Here is a 23170-nt window from a genome sequence, read left to right on the forward strand (position 1 = left end):
ATTAAACTACTGTAATGATTGCAATAGTGTAATGATATGCAACACTGAACATCAGTTACACTATTTTTGCTTTGAGGCATCAGAGAGAGACTACAGATAGTATATCCACATAAATAGTTTAATTTTCACATTACACTTTCCATACATTATATTTCACTGGAGACTAATGCTACGCTTGTGCTGCTGCAGATATGTTTAATCCACAATCATCATTTCAGTGAGTCTATAGAAATGATTCACATGATTTACAAAGTGAATCTTGTGCATCACTGACAAGTGTCAGTGAGCGTCCGATTTGATCCGGATCTGTTTTAAAGCCAGAGTACGCAAATGCTTACACTACAAACATTTATAATATTTATGATTTTATATCACAGACATAGTGAGTCCAGTGATCTGTAAAATCATTGCTGTGACTTGGTTATAATTAAACTATAAATGCTGTACTGCTGTCTATTTTGGGTTCTTGTAGAACAGATGACTCACTTTTTCCAAAAGGACTGGTTTGTTGACACATTCTGATCACATCCACTGAGCTGAACCTGCCTGGCCATGTGAGTCAGGTTACTATGGTGATTTACACTGATTACAAGTGAACCAGCTTCATGATACTGGAAAGACCAAGTTAAGACTAAAATTAGCCGACTGACCCAATAATCTTGCTTAGTGATGCAGGCCCCGAGTGCAAGTAGTTCAGGTGGCTCTATTTGAAAACCCATGTGTGCTCTCATGCAGGCAGGTGCAGGACTTGATGCAGGGAGTATATATATTTTCAAGTGCTTTTAACAAAGCATTGAGGTTGTAAAGAGCAGTGGTTCCAATCTGGTCCAGCCACAGGGTCCAGATTTCTCCTTAGTCATTAGTTCAAGGTCCACACAGTTTATTATATTCAGTGTCATATCTCCATTTGACCATGTCATTGAGCTAGTTTGCTGTCTCTGTTAAGTAGCTGTCCATAAGTCACTCACTACAGCAGGAAATGGGACTTCAAAATAAAAGCTTTCTGCCAGAAATTCCATGTTCTTCAAAATAAAGTGTGTGGGTTTTTTTTTTTTTTACAAACTTGACACGTTTGAGAGTTACTTACAGTCCATTCTGAATGGACCTGCCATCCACTTTTGGACCATGACCCACCAGTTGGGAACCACTTGTTTAGAGTGTCTATGCGAGTATACACTCACCAAGCCACACTAATGCGTGGGTCCAGGTAGTTGAGCTTTGAGGTACCCAGTGCAATCTGTTTGTTTTCTTCTCTGTCAGTCGCCTGGACCTCCAACTTCAGCAGCTGCTCCTCACAGCGCTTCACTGCTGCCTTCTTACGCTCCACCAGCCTGACAGAAAATATATGAAGGGTGCATGCAATGGAGTCAGACACCTCAGTTAGAAATATGGCAGAAACAAGACTTCTGATTTGGGCTTTTGATGTGAAACTTTTCCACATTTTTGGCAGGCAAAAAGGAGCGTGTTTCCATCAGTGTCCAGCCTAATTCAAATGTTTTGCATAAATAACTGGAAGTAGTCCAACCTGCAGGAAACCAATTCATCTACATGTGGGGACAGACATGGGTAAACAGCAAAATATACCACTGCCTGGGTATAAGTAACCTTTTTGTTATCACAAGTGAAAAACCTCCAGTTGAACCATGTGTTTCTTTCCTATGTGCTGCTCAGTATTACAAAATGTACTCTGACTAATGAACAAGCATTCTGATCATGAATTTGAGGAAACACGTAGAGAATAGCAGCGGTCTATTAAGGATGTCTTACTGCACTGTAAAGTACTCTTCAACTTAAAGTGTTTGTAATTGCCTTTTGGCTCTAGGCACAAAGACAAAAAGGATGAACAGCAGGGAAGCTCATCTCTGAGTTCACAGCGGGGCTACCGTCACAACTAACATGATTTCAAGGTCAACATCTTACATTTCTTCAACCTACAGCTCATTATTCACAGTGACGCCAGTATCTCTGTTTGGAGGCTCTTAAAACTGCAGGATACCTTTCTGTTAGTACTTGTTGTCAATCATTTCTAATTGTTTTGTGTTCACAGCATACTGTTTTTCAGCACTATTGTGACACTTACGTCTGCAGCTTGGGGTCTGAGCTGCCTTTGGTCTTGGCCTCCTTCTTTGCCTGTTTCAGCTCCGTCTTTGCTAGGGCCAGCTTTTCCTTCTGAGCATCAATCTGGGTGGGACACATAAGGACATAGGTGTGCTTTTATATATGGATTACTGTTGGCTTCAAAATATCACTGACTGGGCTGGAAAGGTTGCAGAGATTCACTGTGTCTTAAAATCTGCCCTTGTCCTTCTTTAAACAAACTATTACACTGACACAAGAACATTAAAAAATATCATCAGTCCCTGTAAATGTTAATGTGATGAATGACTGTGCCCAATAAACCAAGTCAAGCTGTTCCTACCTTGGCCTGAAGGTTAGCCATGGACTGATCGAAGGTCTTTGGCGGCGCCCGCTGGTGGTTACACAGAATGGCAACTGCTCTGTTAGCACGGTTGTAGGAGAGCAGTTTCTCAGCTGCATTGTCGGACTCTTTGAAGGGAGAAACAACAGTAACTTGAATTTTTACAGAAAAAAATCCCACTGAGAATACATATCTCACCAGAATTACATACACAAGTTCAAAAGATAATACCATGCTGGTGTCCCTCATATTATTATTGCCCATGCATCTTGAACTTGAACATACGCACGCGCGCGCACACACACTCACACACACACACACACACACACACACACAAAATTACAGGTTGCTACCATTTCATTTCATTTATTCAGATCCATATAAGCTTCATCTATTCTTCCTGGGGTCCACGCAACACACACTACAACCACATGCCATCCTGCAGATTGGTTCTCAGTGGCAATCCAGAAATGAGAAGAGATTGTGACACTTCTATCTCTGAATGAGTAACTGTGGCAGAGGCAGCCAATGGGACCCTGATAAGAGTGAGACGCACGGCACTGGGTACAGTGATAATGTACTCATGCCATGGCTGGAAAAGCTGAGTGACGCCAGGGTATCTCGAATCAAGCAAGCTAAAAATAAAAAATGTCAAAAGTGTGGCAGTTTTATCATGAGACTCCATGACACAAGCAGTCAGGTAATAAGATGGTGATAAGGGCCAGACTGATAAAAGGCTATAGTATTAGAGACGCTGATACCTTTCTGGTTGCTTAGGAATATGAGCTGGTGCTTTAGAAAGCTATTAATGTAATGTTAGACTACTTTATAGCTCAGTGAGTGTGTGACTTACTGTTTGTGAGCTCTTTGAGCTGCTGCTGTAAAGTGATGGAAGCGTTATACGTCCTGAAGACCTTCGCAGTCAGACCAGTCATTAGAGAACTCAGGTGCTTGTTCAGCACTGCTGTCTGCAATGACAAATGCGAAGGAGAGGGACAAAGACACACAGATGACAAATTCACATCAGCGCAGTATACAACAAATACACTGTCACCCCAAAACCATTCGACCAACTTAATCCAAACTCCACCACTAGGTGGCACTGTGGCATTGTATCACTGCAGTGTTTAAAGTGTCTGTAATGTACCATAACAAATAAAAACACATACAACACCATCTCTGCCTTCATTATCATCATCCATTAAAGCAGGGAGATTAAAAAAGATCACAGTACTATTTCCCCTCTGACATTTCAGCAGGTATTATAACAAGTTTGAGCTGTCACATGCAGTGGTTAGATAGCCATTAGCTCCTGTCAAATGGCTGCAGCTTCGACAGAACGGCAAAGAGATGAAACGGAGTTAACAGTATAGGGCGCACACTGGTGGTGTGAAAGCAAAAACAAACACGTATGGTCGCTGCACAGATACTGATATGAGGTGCAAACATGTGGACTTGAGAGGCAGACAGTGCATGCATTTCGAAACACAGATGAAAGCGCACAGATGTAGGGGAAAAACACCCAGATGAGCTCGCTGGTGAGCTCACAGCTCTGGCAAAAGAAGAAATAATTCTGATGATTCTGATGAGGATTACAATAATAATGTGGTTGGTTTAATCAGAGCAGGGTCAGGACCCGACTGTCTAGGGCCACGCACTTGTGTAGATGTGTGTTTCAGTGCAGGAGCCTATTAGAAACAGGCTGAAGAAAGGTTTTTACGTATACATACGTGCACATCCATGTGTGGGAGGGTGCACAGGTACACGCATCAGCAACACACACACACACACACACACAGACACAGTTGCTGTCGTGCCTGCCTTGCTAATGAGCTATCTGACTCTGCCCCTGCAATGCTAATGAAGGTGTCTGCGAGTCTGAGGGGCAAGTATGATAGCTCTCACACCCCCAACTCCACTGGTATCATGTATTCTGTGTGCACAAGTGTGTGTGTCCATGTGTGTCATCCATGTCATCTCCTAAGGTATTATTACGACTTGCCATAGCTGCGGTTCTAATTTCGTATCTATAACGCAGGATACTATGTACTGGACTTTCTCATTAACATACTGCAAGACAATTTGTGGTGATGGCGACTAATGCCTGGGAGACATATTGACTGTTGCCATTCTAAACTAGCTATGATGACATGCTTTGCATTTTGACTGGAATGGAACCAATTTTAGCATTCTATACATCCGTTCCTGTAAAAATAAATATTGTTTTTAAAAAAGGTGGAAGGGATATAACAGAGTGGGGAGAAATTGAAATGTACCATGATAAAGCAGCTGGCAGGGACTATACTACACAGCCAGCAGTACTTAAATGTTTGTATGTTTTGATGTAGTTGAAGAAACCCCTCTGAGGTAACAGTTAACCTGAAACTGCAGACAGGGTGTTTACTCTAGCTCTAATGATGTAGACTCTGGAGAGGAGGCTTCAAGAGAGACCTGACAAACGCCTGCATTTCAGCTCAGATCAGACACTCAAACCTCAACATGATGTGTGTGTATGGGCCTGTGTGTGTGCTATATCACCACGGCTGAGCATTTTGGAATCTAATATTGAGCAGCACTCTTGCTCGATGGATGCTTACAGGAATTTCATAGCACTGGCAGCATTAACACAACATTCTGATGTGCACTGTGTTCTTAAATATACATTATTTCAGCAAAACCAACAGAAGTGCATTTCTGTTGTGTGAAGTTGGCCAGAGACAGGACAGAACCCCAGATGTACACTTAAATGATATGCAGCTCAAACCTGCAGTGTGTAGTGTTTAGTGGCATCTAGCAGTAAGGTTGCAGATTGCAATCAAGTGGCTGAAAAATGAAGCCAATAAGGAGGTGCCATAAACTACAGTTCCTCTAATGGCCACTTGAGGCCGGCTCAAAAACAGAGTTAATCCCCAGAGACACCCATGTTAAAATGCCTAATTTAAGAGCAGGAATAAACATGTTTACAGACTGGCACAAACACAGTTTTGGTCTCTATAGCCATTTTTAACATGTGTAACAACTGTACATGGTGATTTATTGAATAACTCACCCCTTTCCATTTTATTTAGGGTTAAACTTATACATACTTAAGGGTGTGGACGCTTGAGTGACAGGCTGTCTGCAAGGCGCCGCCAGTCAATGAGTCAGACCCACTCCTCGCCCTCCACAGCTCCACCCTCTAATCAAAATATGGTTACTTCTGGCTCCAAAAGACCAAGATTGCAACGGCCGAAATGCCAAACTCGAGGCTTCAAAATGGCAGTACACAAACCAGTGGGTGATGCCACAGTGGCTACGTCCATATTCTTTGCACAGTCCATGATTACAACCAACCGAATACCCCTTCCCCTCGCCCCTCCCTACTATGGCTTTCAGGTAACATAAAAAAAAATATATATTAATTTTTTTGTTAACACTTTTTCAGTCACTTCTTTTAATGCCTGAATCGATAGGATTCAAATGCAGAGGTGTACAAAAGTTGCCACTTCCATTGTGGTAATCTATGTGTAATGCGAAGTCATATCTGTTTTAAGGAAAACAAAGCCAAAGCAAGAAAGGAGAAAGTGGCGGGCAGTCCGAGGACACAGATCTTCAATAGCAGTAGCAACTCGACTTCGGCACGAGCAAACTCCCTGTCAGAGCATCAAACTTTCTGTTGCTGCTGTTACATAGGTTAGACACAGCCTACTATGATCCCCGGCGCTGGGTGCTGCTACAGCCACTAGTAAAGGTCCATCTCCAGAGTTTCTGTCCACTCTCCTTGGAATAGCCTCTTGGCAGCAGGAAGTGAGGCAGAGGGACTGTGGGGCGCTCTGACCTGCTAATGCACCTTTCACACTGAGGGCTAAATCAGACTTAAATCAGCGTCGATTTTTTTTGTTTGAAACAGTTAACTTGCGTTGGCTGACATAACTTTGCAGTCCAGTTCAAGAGGTGATTCAAACAAAGGTTGAACCAGGGTCAATTTAAATCTGAATAGCACACCACTAGGGTTGCTAACAACCATGGCGAGACGTTGGTTGCAAATGGGAACGCACAGTGGTGATGCCATTGTCACAGGTTGCCACAGCCCATAAACAAACTGGAATTGGAACAAAATTGAGATGTGGCAAGACACTGAGGTGCAGGAGCTTCTGGCCATCCATGGTGAGGGGGAAATTGAGCGTAAGATGACCGGGATGATGAGAGATGACAGTGTATGCGAATACAACAAGGCTGCTGAATGAGAGAGCCATACACCGTTCACAACAACAGGTCACAAACAAACTGAAGGCACAGAAAAAGCAGTACACCAGAGTTCATGACCACAACAAAACCAGAGTGGATTTGGGTGAATAATCCGGCAGTACTACAATGTGGGCAACAGCATTTTTGGACAGTGTTGTGGCGAGTCTTTGTTGTCCAGAGAGAAAATTCACACGTGTACAAGACAACAGATTAAAATTTTAGATGGACTGTGTGTACTGCAGCTGAATTCATTCTCACTAGGGACAAATCAAATTGTTAACAGGAACCTGTCAAACAATATGGTCTGCATTCAGTTATTTTAAAACAGTTACCACAGCTTGTGTGATGTACTGTCAATCTGTCTTGTCCTCACTGAAAACTTCTGTAGTATTTTACATTTTTGCCCACTATCATTTCCTCTCCCTGTAATCCTTTGTGTTTCTACATCAAAAAAAAAAAAAAAAAGATTCAAAGAATACATTTGATCAGCTTTTCCTAGAAACAATGGAAACAGCGGCACACTTTATTATAGTCTAATTTCCACACCACCGCTGTGTTCTAACAGCAACAACAATAAAAACGACAAGCCCTGTTTGTGAGATGCTTAATCAGAAAAATACCGGACCTCAAATTCAAAAGGATTGCTGTGACACAGGGATTAACCCGTTTTTGTTGGAATTGACAAAAAAGGGTTAAAAATGGGTCAGATAACCCCAGTCCGACCCAGGTCATTGGTGTGAAAGAGGTATTTTTGTCTCACTGGTGGTCTGATAACCAGAGAGAAAGAGAAACAGAGCAGGGAAAGGACGAGCTGGACAAATCAATGCACTGCACGCAGCTCTACAATGAAGTCAGATTTTTACTCATTTTAAATAGAATACTGGAAATTCAGTATGTGGCAGTCAATGTTGGTATTGTGGCAGCTGCCTCAAATAACCCAATGTATGGGAAATACAAATGTAGCAGTTTAAGTTTACTTTAAAATGTATACATTTTTCCCCATTGTATTGTACAAGTAAAGTACATTTTAGTAATTTAAGTATATTAAGTTTATTTATTATAGCATCTTTCAATTTAAACAAATTCCCTTTAGGTGTTCTTGAGATATCGTGATCGAGAATGAGATAGATGCAAGGTCACGCTGACCTTGACCTTTTACCACCAAAGTCCAATTAGTTCATTGTTGAGTCCAAGTGAACATTTGTGCCAAACTAAAGAAGTTTCCTCACAGTGTTCTTAAGATATCACATTCACAAAAATGAGACAGATGAGGTCACATAAACTTGACCTTGACCTTTGACCACCAAAATCTTATCAGTTCATCGTTCAGTCCAAGTGAATGTTTGTGCCAACTTTGAAGAAATTCCCTCAAGGTGTTCTTGAGATATCGCGTTCACAAGAATGAGACAGATAATGGTCACAGTGACCTTGACTTTTGACCTATGACCACCAAAATCTAATTAGTTCATCGTTCAATCCAAGTGAATGTTTGTGCCAACTTTGAAGAAATTCCCTGGAGCCGTTCTTGAAATATCATGTTCACAAAGACGGGGTGGATGGATGGACACCCTTAAACATAATGCCTCCAGGCACAGCTATTGCTGGCGCAGAGGCATAAAAATCAGGCAGACTGACTGACGTGATGTTAATTGTTTTTGGCAATACACCCTACGATATACAGTCTTTAGAAATGTATAATGCAACATTTTCCCATTGTCTAGTGTTAAAATATTGAACATAAATCTCAGTAAATCCTAATATCAAAATGCAATACTTGTAGAATTGCAATAAATATCAAATCGGCACTCAAGTATCGTGATAGTACTGAAGTGGAAGATAAGCATATCGTGTCAGCCCTGTTGGTGTGTCCATTCTGGGCTACTGTAGAAACATGGCAATGCAATATTGTGGGCTTCATGGCAGAGGAGCCGCTCTATGTAGATACTAAGGGCTCATACTAAGGTATGGTAAGATTCTTAGTTTCAGGTGATTATATACTTGTGAAAACATAATTATCAATGTTCCATTTCTACCAAGACACACCCCCCCCCCCACCCAAATCCTACATACTGCACATTTAAACATAAAATGACATTAAAAAAAATACATTTTCCAAGGTCTAATTCTGACTTAATGTGATAACTGCATGAGCTGCCCTGAGCAATGCTGTTTTAAATAGCCTTTTGTTTCAGGAGTCTGTCATGTATACATTAAAATCCTCCTGTTACTGTTCACATACGTGAGCAGTACTGGAGCAATCAACACCATGCTCACCACTTAACACCACAGAGGTTGTTATCTGAATGGGGCTTTGAGTCATTTAAATCTTTAACTATAATGTCTTCCACCATTTCTTTACATGAGGCCATCTGATAGCAGCACACTCCACAACTTGTCCTCTTCCACCTTTATTCCCATTTCCATATCTTCCTCTTCCTCCTCCTCTTAGCCTTACAGCTGCTGCCTGGTTGTCAACTCTATCCTTTGCTTTCTCCCTCCCTCCCTCTCTTCCACCTCCTACCCTTTTCCAGCCATCTTCCACCTTCTCCCTTCGAACCTCCCCTCACCTGGACCAGCTGTCACATTCCTGTTGCTCCGTCTACACCTCCACACCCCCCTCCCTCTACTCTCTCAGTGGCCTGGCCTTTGCAGGTGCCAATCAGGCCTGCCCACAGCAGCCATTACCATTCCACCTCCAACACACCCTGACATTTCTTGACACACTAGAGGGCAGAGAGCAGAGGCACCGCACTCCTTCCTTCAATTGCTCCATCTCCTCATCTCACCCTCTTGCTCCCGTCCTGTCTTTTCAGACCTGTCAATCTTTATAGACCAGCACGTGACTGGCTCTCAAACCTTCCCCAGGCTTTCTTATCTGCATCTCTTTCTCTCTCTGTTTCATTAACCCTCTGTCCTCCAGAGTGACCATTCATCTGTTGCATATGTTCCAACCTTCAACCCTGGCTCTCGAGTGAATCACAAGACATGTTGTTTCCCAGCAATCAGAGCACTTAACCCAAGGTTGCCAGGCTGTGGGCTACTGCAGCAGTAGCCCCGTTCACACTACAAGAAACCTGTATATTGTGATTCTGAATAGGTTTCCTCATCAAGGGCAATCTCTTAGCCTTGAGTATGGTCTCAAATAGAGAAATAATGCTGTTGATCTTGTTTTATAAAGACTGAGTACACCCTGAGATGGTCCACGTCTCCCTGTGGTGGACTAACCATGTGTACAACTGCTGACTTCTGTGTGGCCTTGCTGCCAGCGGCTAGAGGAAGAGGTTGAGAGGACGGCACATTTTTATGTGTGGAAATTCATCCGCCCAGCATGTTCGCTCTCAATTTCCACTCGCGCAGTTTCATTTTTATCTGCCAGAGTCCATCCCCTCTCTCTTTTGAAACTCCTTTTCTGCCTTCAGTCTCCCTGCTTCCAATATTCTTCCCCTTCTCCTCACTTTACCCCTTTCATCTCTCCACACCAATGGCTCATCCTCATTCAATCTCATCTCTTACACCTTACAATTTAGTCCCTGCTTTTCCTTTACTGCAGCCTTATGTCCCCAGAAAACATAAAAAATATATAATTCTATTTTGCTTTCACAATCTTTTTCTGCCTTCTCTTCAAATATTACACACCTCAGGGGAATTTCTTACACAACCCCGCACAAATACAGGTACTCTTTTACACAAAGTTATCAATTATTAAAGCACTTGTGAGCAGTTTCCACAATACTTTTTGTTTTTAATTAATTCCTTTCTGTTAATGCTAAAATGTAGTGTGGGAATGTTTCACAACAGATTCAAAACTAAACATCACGGGTGGTTAGAATAACTCAAAACATGTAAAAATGGGACACTTACATTAAGGCGGTCAAAGAGGTCATCTCCAGGTTGTTTGTTCTCCAGGAACAATTTAAGATTCTTAAAAACCTGAAAGGATATACAGAAAAAATGATCATGTATTTGTATTGTAAGAACTGGGAACAGCAAACCATACAATCGGTTATGAGTAGGTTAATAAGGTTAACGTTAATGACCAGAACATTAGTCGTAGGGAAAAAAAACAAAGAAAAAAAAAAACAAAAAAAATTAGGAGCTGCACCATGTCAAAATAAATCAGAATCTATATGACTCGATCATGTAGGAATTTAATTTGAAAGAACAGATACAGGAAGAGGCCACGCTCAGCAGTCAGACAGGAGTCGCGTTATAAACCAATCACAGCCGACATAGAGAAAAGTTGATCATGTTAGTGCAGGGCTACCCAGGGCTTTACATCTGTCCCACGGACGATAGGCCTACACACTTATAAACAGCGCCTGGAAGAAGATCAGCACTGCACTCAGGATTTCAGGTAAATAGACTATATGGTGCTTGTTAAGGTTGCTTAGCAACCTCAGATGCAACCTGCTGCTGCGCTCTTGAAAGCTGGCACAAAAAAGGCACAAGAGTAGCGTCCAGTGCCCAACCTCGCGTTTTCTAGGCGGTTAAAGAGGCGGCATGTGTACGGGCCTTAATTTACAGGAATGATACCTGCGGTTATTACACAGGCTAGTTAATAACAAGGACGAACCCAAGGTGATATGTAAACTCATCTTCATCCGTTGACTACAAACATGACATATCACCTGAAACATGTAAGTAGCTACATGCCTGTTAGCCACTTAGCACAATCATTACTGCTTTGCCGACAGCGTCATTAACAGGCGGTTCGCTCAGTGTGTGACGTGCACTCGTAGATAAAATATAGGCCTATATTAATGAAGGTTCATTAGTACGGTTTGTATTTCTCTGTAATGTAGCACAGTGTTAACAATGTTACTGATGCTATCTTTTCTCACACCTTGACCTCAAACCATTGTGTTGCCCCACCCAAAATAATGAATATATGATAAATAATAAAATAGTTTAATAATTAAATAAATACTGTAAACATGCAGGAAACTATTCGACTAATGGCCCTAAATGACAACTATTGGTCGACAAAGAAAATTCTTAGTCGGGGGCAGCCCTAGTTACAAGTCAACCAACATCACACGCCAAACTGTTGCAATTCGAATATTTTTTCTAACACAAACATATTCGTTATAAACTGCATTCAGTGTATTAATATATTCATTGGGAAAAGCAGAAAGTGAACATAATCTTTTAAAGGCTGCTTACAAGTCAAATTACACATTTATACAAATACATTACAATACGTGTGTGTGTGTGTGTATCTGGAGTCTGACTTCATCTGTCCATCTTACAGCAGAGCCAGAGGAGTAAAACTGGCACAATTACATCTGACATTTCCAGCGACTCTGTGGCTTCCACAGATTCACTGCTCCCCAAATAAACTTGTAAAATATGCAAGGCGCCAATTAATAGCAACAGATGCGTTGCTTTAAAAAACACACTGACATATTCACAGGCTGATTTGCGTGGCAATTTTGTTCCCCTTGGCAAACAAACTGAAAATATAAAAACCTAAAGTGCAAGTGCTTTCGGGATGAAAATGTAAATCAGTGTCTGTCTAAAAGTCTCAGAGAAGCAGAGACTCCAAAGTGAGCTCGCCTAATTGGTTTAGTGATGTGTTTGGGTGCGTGTGTGTGTTAAGAATGGAAATACTCATTTAGAAAATAAATTAATAAATGCTCAGCAGGCTGAAGGTACCCAACACAATACGTTTATGCATTCACAGATGTCCTCACACCGCGGGGCCATTTGATAAAATAATTCAGCGTTCTATCTAGTTTACAAATTGAGTAATAAGTAGGGACTTATTTTTAAACAACAGATACACTGAGGTGCAAATCAGTGAGAGCGTAGACATCAATTATTGGAAAAGACACATAAGCAATGGCTTATTTTAGGGGTTGACAGATAGGGTTATTTCAGGGTCAATACAGATTATCAGTAATTAAGGAGATGGCTGTTATTTGGAACTGGTATACCTTTAAGGAAAAATAAAAGTCTTAGTGTCAAAATTTAGAAGAAGGAAGGCATACTTTTAAATCCCACCTGGGGGATTTCATCATCTTGTTCTCCTCCTCATACAACTTAACTTATATCCACTAACCACTACTAATGGCAGGATGTACCAGTGGAAACAATGGGTGTTTTTGCAACTGAAGCATAGAGGATGTCTATCACAACTTCATTAATATCGTCTGTCATAGATTTGATACTGTTCGGCTCACTCACGGGAGTAGCTCCAGTCTGCGTTTGGCACGACTGGCCTTCAGCAGTGTTGATAGGCTAAAGGCCCGAACATACTTGGGCATACTATAAGCGTAGCGGACTCCGCGAGGAATGTCCGCAGTCCTTCAGGCTTCCATAGTCGAGCGCACTTCCGCGTTGTAGTTTACTGTAAAAATGTCAGTGAAACACACTACATTACCCACAATTCTTGCACGTCGATGTGAAAAATACATGCCGAGCAGTCACTGGTGTGCGGAGTGGAGTCCGCGCGGTCATAAAATCTGAGCTTTGCGCACACAGGGCTTGCGGACGTTCGCTTTTGGTCCGGGCGGACCTCCGTGGAGTCCGCTCCGCGTACGTTCTGCCTGAGTATGTTTGGGCCTTAATATTCCAGATGTGTATGCGATCATGAGCAGGACACTGAGTATGACTACAAGTGGTGACTACAGTCCAGCGCAACGCATTTCTCACAAACATCCAGGGCTGAAAAAACGAAGCCAACATGGAATTGCCAAAAACTGCAGTTCCTCTAATGGCCACTTGAGGCTGACTCAAAAAACAATGTTACATTGCCCAACTTTACAGCTGAAATAAACATGTTTACAGCATGGTGCAAAAAACAGTTTTTGGTCTCTATAGCTAATTTCAACACTCATAACAACTGTTTGGGGGCTGAACTTTAAACTCACACATTTCTATTTTTTAATGCTTAAAGTTACGCAAAATCAAGAGCAGGGCCGCTTGACTGACAGGCTGTCTGCGAGGTGTCACTACTGTCTATGAGTCAAATCCACCCTCTAATTTAAATTTAGTCTCTTCTAGTTCCAGAAAAACAAGATGGCAATGGCTGAAATGCTGAACACGAGGCTTCAAAACGGCAGTCAACAAACTGATAGGTGACGTCACGGTGGATACGCCGGTGGCCTGTAAAAAACATGACGTTTCCAATAAACCTAAAAGTGCTTAATAGCTGATAACCCAGGCCAATAATCGGGCAACACCTGGCTTATTACCCTTATGGCTACCCCCCTTTTCTCCTGAGAAACAATGGTAACACTTTTTCTTTCCATTTAATTACACTTGAGACATACAGTATTGGCAGCCCATATAATGTATAGCTTGGCTCTACTTTGTTGCCATTTTTGTTTTCATTTCGTGTAGTGCCCGATGCACTGCTGCCCTGCATGCAGAATTTTTTGCAGGAGCAACAAATTGCATACACACTACATATAGCCAAACACATAAGCCCAAGTATTAGATTAAATGATTTCAACCCCTCCAGAGGTTAGAAACAGAAATTCCGTCCCTCCATCCTTGTTCCATTTTATTCCAAGTGACATTTAGCAGCAATCTCACTGATTTCCCTGGGAATTGATGATGCTAAAATATGCAAGGGACTAATTAATTCTAGCTAATGTGTTGCTTTTGAATGCACTCATTTGAATAATTATACGTTCTGCCAAGAAACAAAACACTTTGGCTGTCAGGTGCTAACATTTCTTTTTCCATCTCTGGAACAGAAGATAGCACGGGCTGAGACCAGAGGAGGGGTTGGAAATTTACATATGCATACATGCACACACACACAAATGTGACAGCTGTTTGACAGATTGCAGACAACTAAACAAGACTCCAAAAAAAAAAAAAAAAAAAGAGAAAGTTTCTAGACGCATTTGTGTTTTCTTGTATTGTGGCCTGGGCCAACCTGCTCATTATAGTGTGCATCATCATTTACTGTATCAGATAAACTAACAACTGACAAGAGCTACTGCAATACTTAATTACTTTCTGTTCTTTTAAAAATATCCGTGGCAGTCCGTCCCACTGGCAGTAGTTTAAACTGTGAATACACCTGACAGCATGAAGCCTTGCCAAAGAGAAGTTCTTACACTAACGTCAACTAAGCATGCCACCTAGACTGACTCAAACTGTTCACAAGATTTTGTCAATGTCAAAGTTTTGAAACACTATGCGGCTATATATACGTGTTTAGTGATTTAAAAAAATCTGTAAATAATTAATTAACAATATAAATATCGGGAAAAGCCCTGAACCTCAAATACAACAACCTTAATACATACTGCAACTGTGAAAAAGCTGAGAGACTATGAATATACTTAGGAAGTTTCAATAGTGTTCCTATTATCACAATCTTTACACTGTGAAAACCACCCCTGAATGTCAAAAGCGCTGCAGATCGTAAAGTTGCACACCACTGTACTGTTCACATTGACACTGATTCTAGTATTGATGTTGGTACCTTAGATTAGTTCCAGTACACGGTACCTTTTTTCATACTTTACCCTTTCTGTAGGCTGATAATGAAATGCAATTTATGAACAAGCTGCAGTCAGCAAGCAATTCTACTCTTCTGCTCTTTTCTAATCCCACATAGAGTGTCTCTGTCGGTCCATCTGTTTGCCTGTGTGTGTGTGTGTGTGTTTATGTGTGTGTGTGTACTCATTTCTCTCTGTTTAGACACAACCAACAAATACGTGGAATAGGTACGAATTTTAAAAAACACAATCACAAACAGCAGTGATACAAAGCAATATCTTAAATGAAACAGGAAAGAAAACAGATCAGATAGACCGACACTATCAGTGCTGCAGCAATAGTTTTTGCTCGCTGGGTAGCCGACAGAGGTCCGTGGCCCATTTCCTGGCTTCAGGGCACTTCGCAATGCTTCTGCCTCCCTTCTGAACCAACTGATTTAACATGAATTGCTACTCAGTATTACCAACGTGATTCAGTCATTATCCTTAAAAGTTCAGTCCACAACCCTACAAATCACGAGGGGGAAAAACTCTGTTGTATGATATCTTCTGTGGTTGTGATGTCACAATGACTACAAACTAGAGGTGTGGACTGACAGAACTGGACATTTAGTAAGCAAGTTGGGGTCTACTGAAGGATGCTACCAAGTTGTATTATAGTAAAAGAAGGATCCAGTGTTTTCCAGCTTGACCTGTACTACAGACTAAAATTCAGCTGCTCTCTGCCTCCGCTGCTTAGATTTGGACTTTTTTTTGTCCTCAGGCAATTTGAAATAAGAACAGAAACAGACAGTTCACCCCAAAATTTAAAATACATGTTTTTCCTCTTACCTGTAGTGCTATTTATCAATCTAGATTGTTTTGTCTTTCTACCGAACTACACCCGCCAACCGTATCACTATCCAGAAGGAAGTGCAACTACTGTGAACTCACCATGCACCACTGAGCTAGCTAACGTTACGGCTCAGCCGAGGGGAACGGTATGTTTACATTTTGTGCTGTCATGAGCACGAGCCTCTCATTCATGAGTAGATTCATGCTTCCTTCTGCATAGTGATACGGTTGGCGATTGTAATTCAGTAGAAAGAAAATAGTTTCTCCACGAAAATGCTCACAACAAGGTCTGTGGATTATCTTGAGTTACCAGGTCATGATTTCAGAAAAGAGACATTGCTGTCGATTGTACAAATGTATTTTCTTGGCGCTTTGAGCACCACAAAGTGGTGTGCCATCTTGTTCTATTATATTTGAGAGAAGGGTGATGTGCGCAGGTCATGGTCACAGTGAGGACGCAGTGACCGGAGCAGTGAGTATGAAGTTAAATGCAGCAGTACAATATGTGAACTGTTGAGGCTGTTAATCAGTGAATAAATGCTACGACTCCTCAAGACCTTTTGCTCACCACCTGATGATTAATGTGAAGGGGGTTAGCCTTGAAGTTGGCAAGCAAAGTTTGCCTCATGTTGGAAAATGACCAGGCTCCCTAAAGGTGGACTGTTAAGAGGGCTATTTTTATTGTAGTGACAATCTCAGCGGCTCCTAAATGGATAATAGAGAAATGTCTGGCTGCCGGGTCTCTGCTGAGTTAAGGAGACATTGTTCAATTACAAGTTCAAATTTCCCTTTGTTGATAAAAAAGCAGTTCTTTCAAATCTTTGACCGTCGTTTTCTGCTTCATTTGAAGAAAAAAAAAAAAAAGTTTAGGCACCGTATTGCTTTGGCACTACTTACAACCTCAACCAGGATATGGAACCATGTCATGATGCTCAGATGCACAGGCCAACTCCAGGCTACCTCAGTCAGTGGGTTAAGAATTCACCCACATGAGCATGTAATCCAAGAGCAGAGACTCGAGCAGAAGGGCACATCAACAGTTCTAACAGACAGACAAATTAAACCACCACAGCCACAGGAATCCAATCTACAACTGTGCCCGGAGGACATTTCTCAGTTCCCTCTCTGCTTCGGGCTCTCTGCATGTTGATATGCATGCGAGTGACCTTCTCTGCAGGGACTTCTGCCAAAACCCAAAGGGCAAAATCTAGATTATTATAATGAGATATATTGGTTTTGTAAATGAATTCGTAATGAACAGCACTTGTTATTTTTATGTTATTTTTTTGCCGAGGTCTGCTTCTACTGAGAACGGACAGAGTTGCCTTGTGTTAACTGGTGTTGTTTATAGAATATTTTCCGGTTCAAGCAAACACATGAAAGCAGGAACAATGTGTGGGTAAAAGTGCTTTTGTGAGCTTTTTTGTTCCTTTACCTTTCTGATGACAGGGACCTTGTTGTAGTAGCGAATGGAGTCTTTACCCAGGAAGTCGAATTCCACCACACACTCGCTGCCTTCCAGCTGCTCGTGGAGTGTGATATGCTCCACGCGTAGTGAACAGCAACCAACTGTGTCGGCAGTCTCTCCCTCCTCCTTCTCATTACCAGCTCTCAGTGCCAGCTTTTTTTTTTGGGGTCACAAGACAAAGACAAATACACATCAAATCTACACATGCTTTCACCACCATACGCCCCATTCACAGAACAAACTTGCCAATCAGATTACTATTAAATACAGTGCACACACATACGACAAGGAGTAGAATAAAGACCTGCATTGTAAACAAAGCAGAATCAGAATCTAAATAGTCTTTGGTATGAGCCAAAAGCAATCACACACTCAATCTATCATTTCACTCAATGCAGGCCGAGATAATTAGCTTGGGGTCGCTGGAAGAAAGTGGCTACATATAATCCATTTATCTCTTTGCAAAAGATCTTTCATCCAGCTATGTGAGAAAACAGAAAAGGCAATCAAGACACATCGCATTGATTTCCATTATGTTCACATGGCTTTGGTACCAGACTTAAGCACTTAGGAGAATCTGGGAAACTGACAGCAGTTTATTTCGAGCACTGGTGGTGAGTAAATGTGTTAAAATTGGTATCCTAATCGCTACATCTTTACTTGTCTTGAACCAGACCTTGTCTATGAAGTAGAGGGCCACAGCTCTTTGTCGCGTGCCCATCTGTTTAGATTTCAGATCCTGCATGTACTGGTTGCGGATGTCGTCCACGCATGACTTCAGTTTCCGAGCAACCTCGTATTTCTCCCAGTCCTTCTCTCCCTTTGTAGGATGAAAGTAAGAAGAGGAGGAGGAAGAGGGATGTAGACAAAGGGAAAGCAACAGAGAGCAGGAAGGGAAACAGTGAGGGGGCATCATAATAGGGAAACAGACAAGAAAAGAAACAAAATGACAACACTGAGTTATTTTCATTGAAAAGTGTCAGATAAAAACATGATTCAAAATGGTAATCATGACAAACAGGCTGTTGTATCATGCAAAAAAGCTCATCTAAAAGCACAACTTCAACAACAAAATTTTCTTTGTTTGCTGCTGGTTATGTTTTGAGACTAAGACACAATTAAACTCCCCATCAGCGAACACACGCACATTGTCATGGAGACCAACAGTGGAATAACTTAACCTTTACACATGAAAGATGGAAAGGAGGAAGACGAAGAGTGAGTACACGGAGGAGAGCAAAAGAGAAATGAGAGAAGGTAAAAGAATGACAAGATGTTGCACACGTCTTTTTCAACACACAGCTCACAAGGTTGCCATTTACTCTCCAAACAAAACCATGATGGAATTTAAATATTTTAGAAACAAAAAATATTTGAACTGAAATGCAAATCTCCTACACAAACAGTTTGGGCTTTATTGACCATGACAAGGATGCGTGCTTAGTGCTTGTAGTCATACAGAACAGACCTAACATCAGAATAATAGTTCTGGTCTGAAGTCAGCGGTGTCAGGACCTATAAGGGAACAAGCTGCTTTCAAGATGACAGCCTCTGAATTATTAAACAAATAAGACAAGAGCACAGGTTTGATTTGTAATCAATGTAAGTAGGGTTTGGACTAGCCTTTCTATACCACTTTTGTAGAACAACATTCACAATGAGAGTTAGGTTTACACCTCTTGTGATTTTTCCTTTGTAATTTTTTGTAATGTTTGGTGGTGTGGCTTCATTTTTAAATGACTGGACTGCACATCTTGCCTGATAAAATCTTAGCACTACTTGTTTATATTTCAAGAGAATGTATCTCTGTACTCTGCCTGTTATAGCACCATTTAGACATTATTTGCCAAGTGACCTTTCCCTAAGCCCCGCCCCTTTATGATGGTCCAACAAGCTGTCGGAGTAAGCATGGAGCCCACACTATAACTAACTGCACTCCCTGAAGAAATATTATCCTATTTTTGGAAAAATGAAATAGTCATTCCAGAGAGAAGCAGACAGAGGGGTTTAAAAAAACAGTTTGACATGTCAGGATGTCAAACTCACTCAGCAGGAAAAACAGGTTAAAAAGACAAACATAGTTAAAAGCTAAAACCGAACTATAAGCTACCAATGACAGTGTAAAAGTGAACCACCACATCACTGCTGATCGAGACAGGAGATGATAAATATAAAGGGAAACCAGTTGTGGCATTGCAGTGTGTGCAGATGAACAGTGTTTGGCTTTGCCCACATGCTGCTGCCAGCACCTGGGCCTCCACCACAGGAATCTCCAGGGGAAGTCAAACATCATTATTCTGCACACACTGTGATGCCACACAGCTGGTTGAGCAGGGTCGGTCTTTTTTTCACTGTGATAATCATTAAAAAAGCAAAAGCAGTATGTGTATACATTCAGTAGGCTATATCTTCAGGAGCTAGCTAGCTACCCCTGCACATTTCAGGGTTTGAGTTTGGTTTTGGATCAAGGAAGAAACGTATATCTTTTTCCAACCTCTCCAGCTAACGAGTATCATTAATACACGACATGCCCCAGGCACAACATTTAGCTCCAAATCCACAACACCAGCCAAAAAATGAAGGGTATCTGAAACAACTGCATTGGAGTCAATGGAGCACAGCTGTGTTGTTGTCAGACCCTGATCTGAGCTGCCAGATGCTACATTATGACTTGACAGTCTGCGTACAGGGGCAGGACTTAGCCAAGAGTCAACTGGAACTAGGCTGACCTTTAAAGCAGTGGTTCCCAATTAGCAGGTCGCAGTCCAAAAGTGGGTTGCAGGTTTAGTTTAGTTTAGTTTATTGGTTTAGTTGACAGGGACCATGTACAGAACAGGTTCTATACTGGAGTTAGCTGAATAGCCAATTTGCATCTGTGGTCCCTAGGCAGGAAGTTCATTCTGAATGGACTGTAAGTGACTCGCGAAATTTTCAGGTTTGTAGTAACACTTTATTTTTAAGCACAGATCTTTTATTTTGAAGTGCAATTTCCTGCTGTAGACTGAGTGACTAACAGTCAGGTACTTGAGAGAGATAGCGAACTTGCTCAATGACATGACCAAATGCAAGTATGACGCTGAATATATTAAACTGTGTGCAACTTAAACTAATGACTACGGAGGAATCTGGACCCTGTGGCTGGACCAGCTGGGAGAGAAAGAAAGAAAGAAAGAAAGAAAAGAAAAGAAAAGAAAAGATAAAAATCTATTCAGCAGACCCAGAGGTATCTTTTTTTATTCCACACATTCTTCTTCCACATCAAAACCTGGCACCTACATTTCTCACAATTTTGTTAAATGGGGTTTTCAGTGTGTGGTGTTTTGCTTATGGAATAATACAAGAAAAAAAGCAAACTTGAACAATAAAGCTTAATAGCTTATTTGAAAACACCATACACTTGGGATACTGTATCCTAAATACAACATCTGTTGACTATTTTCCAAGGCAGACTGTAAGGTTTTGATTGATGAATGTATTTAGGCAGTGACTGGCCTCCATTAACGTCAGGGCCTCCATTAACGTCAGCCTGGTATGGGGGAAAAAAAACAACAAGTTAAGGACCTGTAAAACTTGCTTGACAAATAAAATCCAGTGTGCCGAGTAATGTTCCTTTTAGGGTTTGATTTGTTGAGTAGCTAGCAGTTGAGCACACGCTACATGTATGGGTGAGACTTTACTGGTGGTGCATTCAGATGCTTGTGGGAAGGTTGTATAAGCACTATACATATTTAGGAGCATTTTTTGCCTGTTTGCAGCAGACTGACAGGCTACCTTGAGTTTTGAGTTGGCATTGAGCATGATGTATTTAATGCTGCCCTGGATGTTCTCAGTCCAGCTGGCCAGCCATGTCACAGTGTTGTCATGTCGAACCTCCTTCCAGCGGTGACCAGTAGGCGGCACGGGGATACGGGCTTCTCTGTCAATGAAACAGAGGGAGCAAGAAAAAAAATGTGTGTGTGTGTATATGTGAGCGTAAGCAGTCACAACATTGGAGCACATGCTACAGCATGGATACTGCAGTCGTAATCTCCGGCTATGTGAGATGAATTCAAGTACAAAATCTTCCTCAACATGCCAGGCGACTATGAGTGAATAAGTGATGCATTACTACAAATGCTGAGTGATGTACAGCTTGAACTCACCATATTTCTGAGATTACCCAACAGTGCTGCCAACTTGGCAACATTCTCACTAGATTTAGTGATTTTTCAGATCCTCTTAGCAATTTTATTTCTGAAAAGCTGCGAGCGACAAGTTTTGCAACTTATTCAGAGCATCAGGGAAAAAGCCAGAAACATATTATGTTGTAAGTCATTTCCATGCATGCTGCTCGGAATAATCGCAGTCCACAGCTCTGCCAACAGTGCGAAACCTCTCATCCCTCTCTCCTCATGCGGTGCTCAGTAAGTAGGTGTGGGACAAGGAGGGCAAGAGAGGAGATGCTGTTCATCGCAACAGTGGGACTTAAGATGTAGTGAGTTTCAAGAACTTAAGTTAAGTGAAGTTAAGTCTTGCTTTTTAGATTGTAAGTGTGGCAAAGAGGCACACCATAGTATAAGCACCATAGCTATCATGCTATTTAAATGTTTTGTTGAGGATTTTTCTTATTCAGCAAAGTAGTTATGCTTCAATTATCCTACATACAAATTAATGAGGTTTAAGTCATGGGTATGCCAATGAGAACATGATGTCATCTGTCGGCTTCTAGCTACTTTTATAGCTAAGCCTATAAAAGCTACTTTGACTGGAAAAGTGTTACAACACTGAGTACGTTTACATGCACAAAATAGTGCAGTTTTTGCTTTAATTCTGAAAAAGACAATATATGATTTCATGGCTAATGAAAATGAATATTTCACTAATACTTCCATTTACATGCAGCCGTGCAAACTCTGATCAACATACCCTAACATGCAGTTTACTACATCAAAATATCAAACACTGGAACGGCTGGAGCCTATTTGTTATTTTAGTTCTTTGCATTAAAATAGAATTTTTAAAAAAAAAAGTTTTCCACCCATGGCAGACTTTCTGGACCGTACGAACACAGCCTCCCTCTTTCATTCCTTCAACCACCTTCTTAAAAAGGTTGGCATTGCGATATTTGTGTATATCCAAAAACCCTGTTGAAATCCAAGCCTTTCATTATTTTTAGAAGTATGTGTGTTTCTCCTTCTCACCAGAAATGTGTGCTTTTCTTTTGGGCATGCATCTCTACACTGGCCTTGTAAACTGTTGTTAAGTTGGTTTGTGTACAGTGTATCCATTAGGGTTGGGTCGGTTCTCGGTAATACCAATTCGGTCCGGTACTCCGTCTTGGACCGGGTTTTATTTTTTGAGACGACCGGACCGCATACTTGGGTAGAACATACACGGAGGTCCGCCCAGTAAAAGTGGACGTCCGCAAGCCCTGTGCGCGCAAAGCACGACCGCGCGGACTTCGCTCTGCGCACCAGTGTCACACAAAAGACTGTTCGGCATGTATTTTTCACATCGCAGGGATTTTTCACGGACATTTTTACACATAGTCCGCTCATAGTAAGCCCGAGTCTGTGAGCACCTGTGTCTGCCTCTTCACCAAGCGCACAGCAAGCAGGAGAGAGAGGGGGGTGGGGCGGGGACTGAGCTAGGAGGGGCGAGTGCGCATGCGCCTCTACTGTAGCCTGGAGTTTGTTTAATAGTGACGGGGAGTCGATAATGGCGGACAATTTAGTCTCGACGAAATCAAGGAATGCGCCACTATGGCAACACTTTGGCTTTGAG

The 23170-nt window shown here is 41.6% G+C and overlaps 1 protein-coding gene across 7 annotated transcripts in view; it reads right to left on the minus strand.

The window, feature by feature from the left end:
• LOC117262684 (DNA topoisomerase I, mitochondrial) overlaps nucleotides 1-23170 on the minus strand; it is a 51419-nt gene that overhangs the window by 1000 nt on the left and 27249 nt on the right. For all 7 annotated transcript variants that reach the window (XM_078168108.1, XM_033635764.2, XM_033635763.2 and 4 more), the window contains 8 exons: nucleotides 21179-21323; nucleotides 18084-18227; nucleotides 17375-17560; nucleotides 10508-10576; nucleotides 3273-3387; nucleotides 2420-2547; nucleotides 2081-2181; nucleotides 1182-1331 (listed from right to left, as the gene is read on the minus strand). In XM_078168108.1, the coding sequence (XP_078024234.1) occupies nucleotides 1182-1331; nucleotides 2081-2181; nucleotides 2420-2547; nucleotides 3273-3387; nucleotides 10508-10576; nucleotides 17375-17560; nucleotides 18084-18227; nucleotides 21179-21323 (1038 nt within the window). The remainder of the gene's footprint in view (nucleotides 1-1181; nucleotides 1332-2080; nucleotides 2182-2419; nucleotides 2548-3272; nucleotides 3388-10507; nucleotides 10577-17374; nucleotides 17561-18083; nucleotides 18228-21178; nucleotides 21324-23170) is intronic.

Source organism: Epinephelus lanceolatus, chromosome 5 (assembly GCF_041903045.1).
Source record: "Epinephelus lanceolatus isolate andai-2023 chromosome 5, ASM4190304v1, whole genome shotgun sequence".
Lineage (NCBI taxonomy): Eukaryota > Metazoa > Chordata > Actinopteri > Perciformes > Serranidae > Epinephelus > Epinephelus lanceolatus.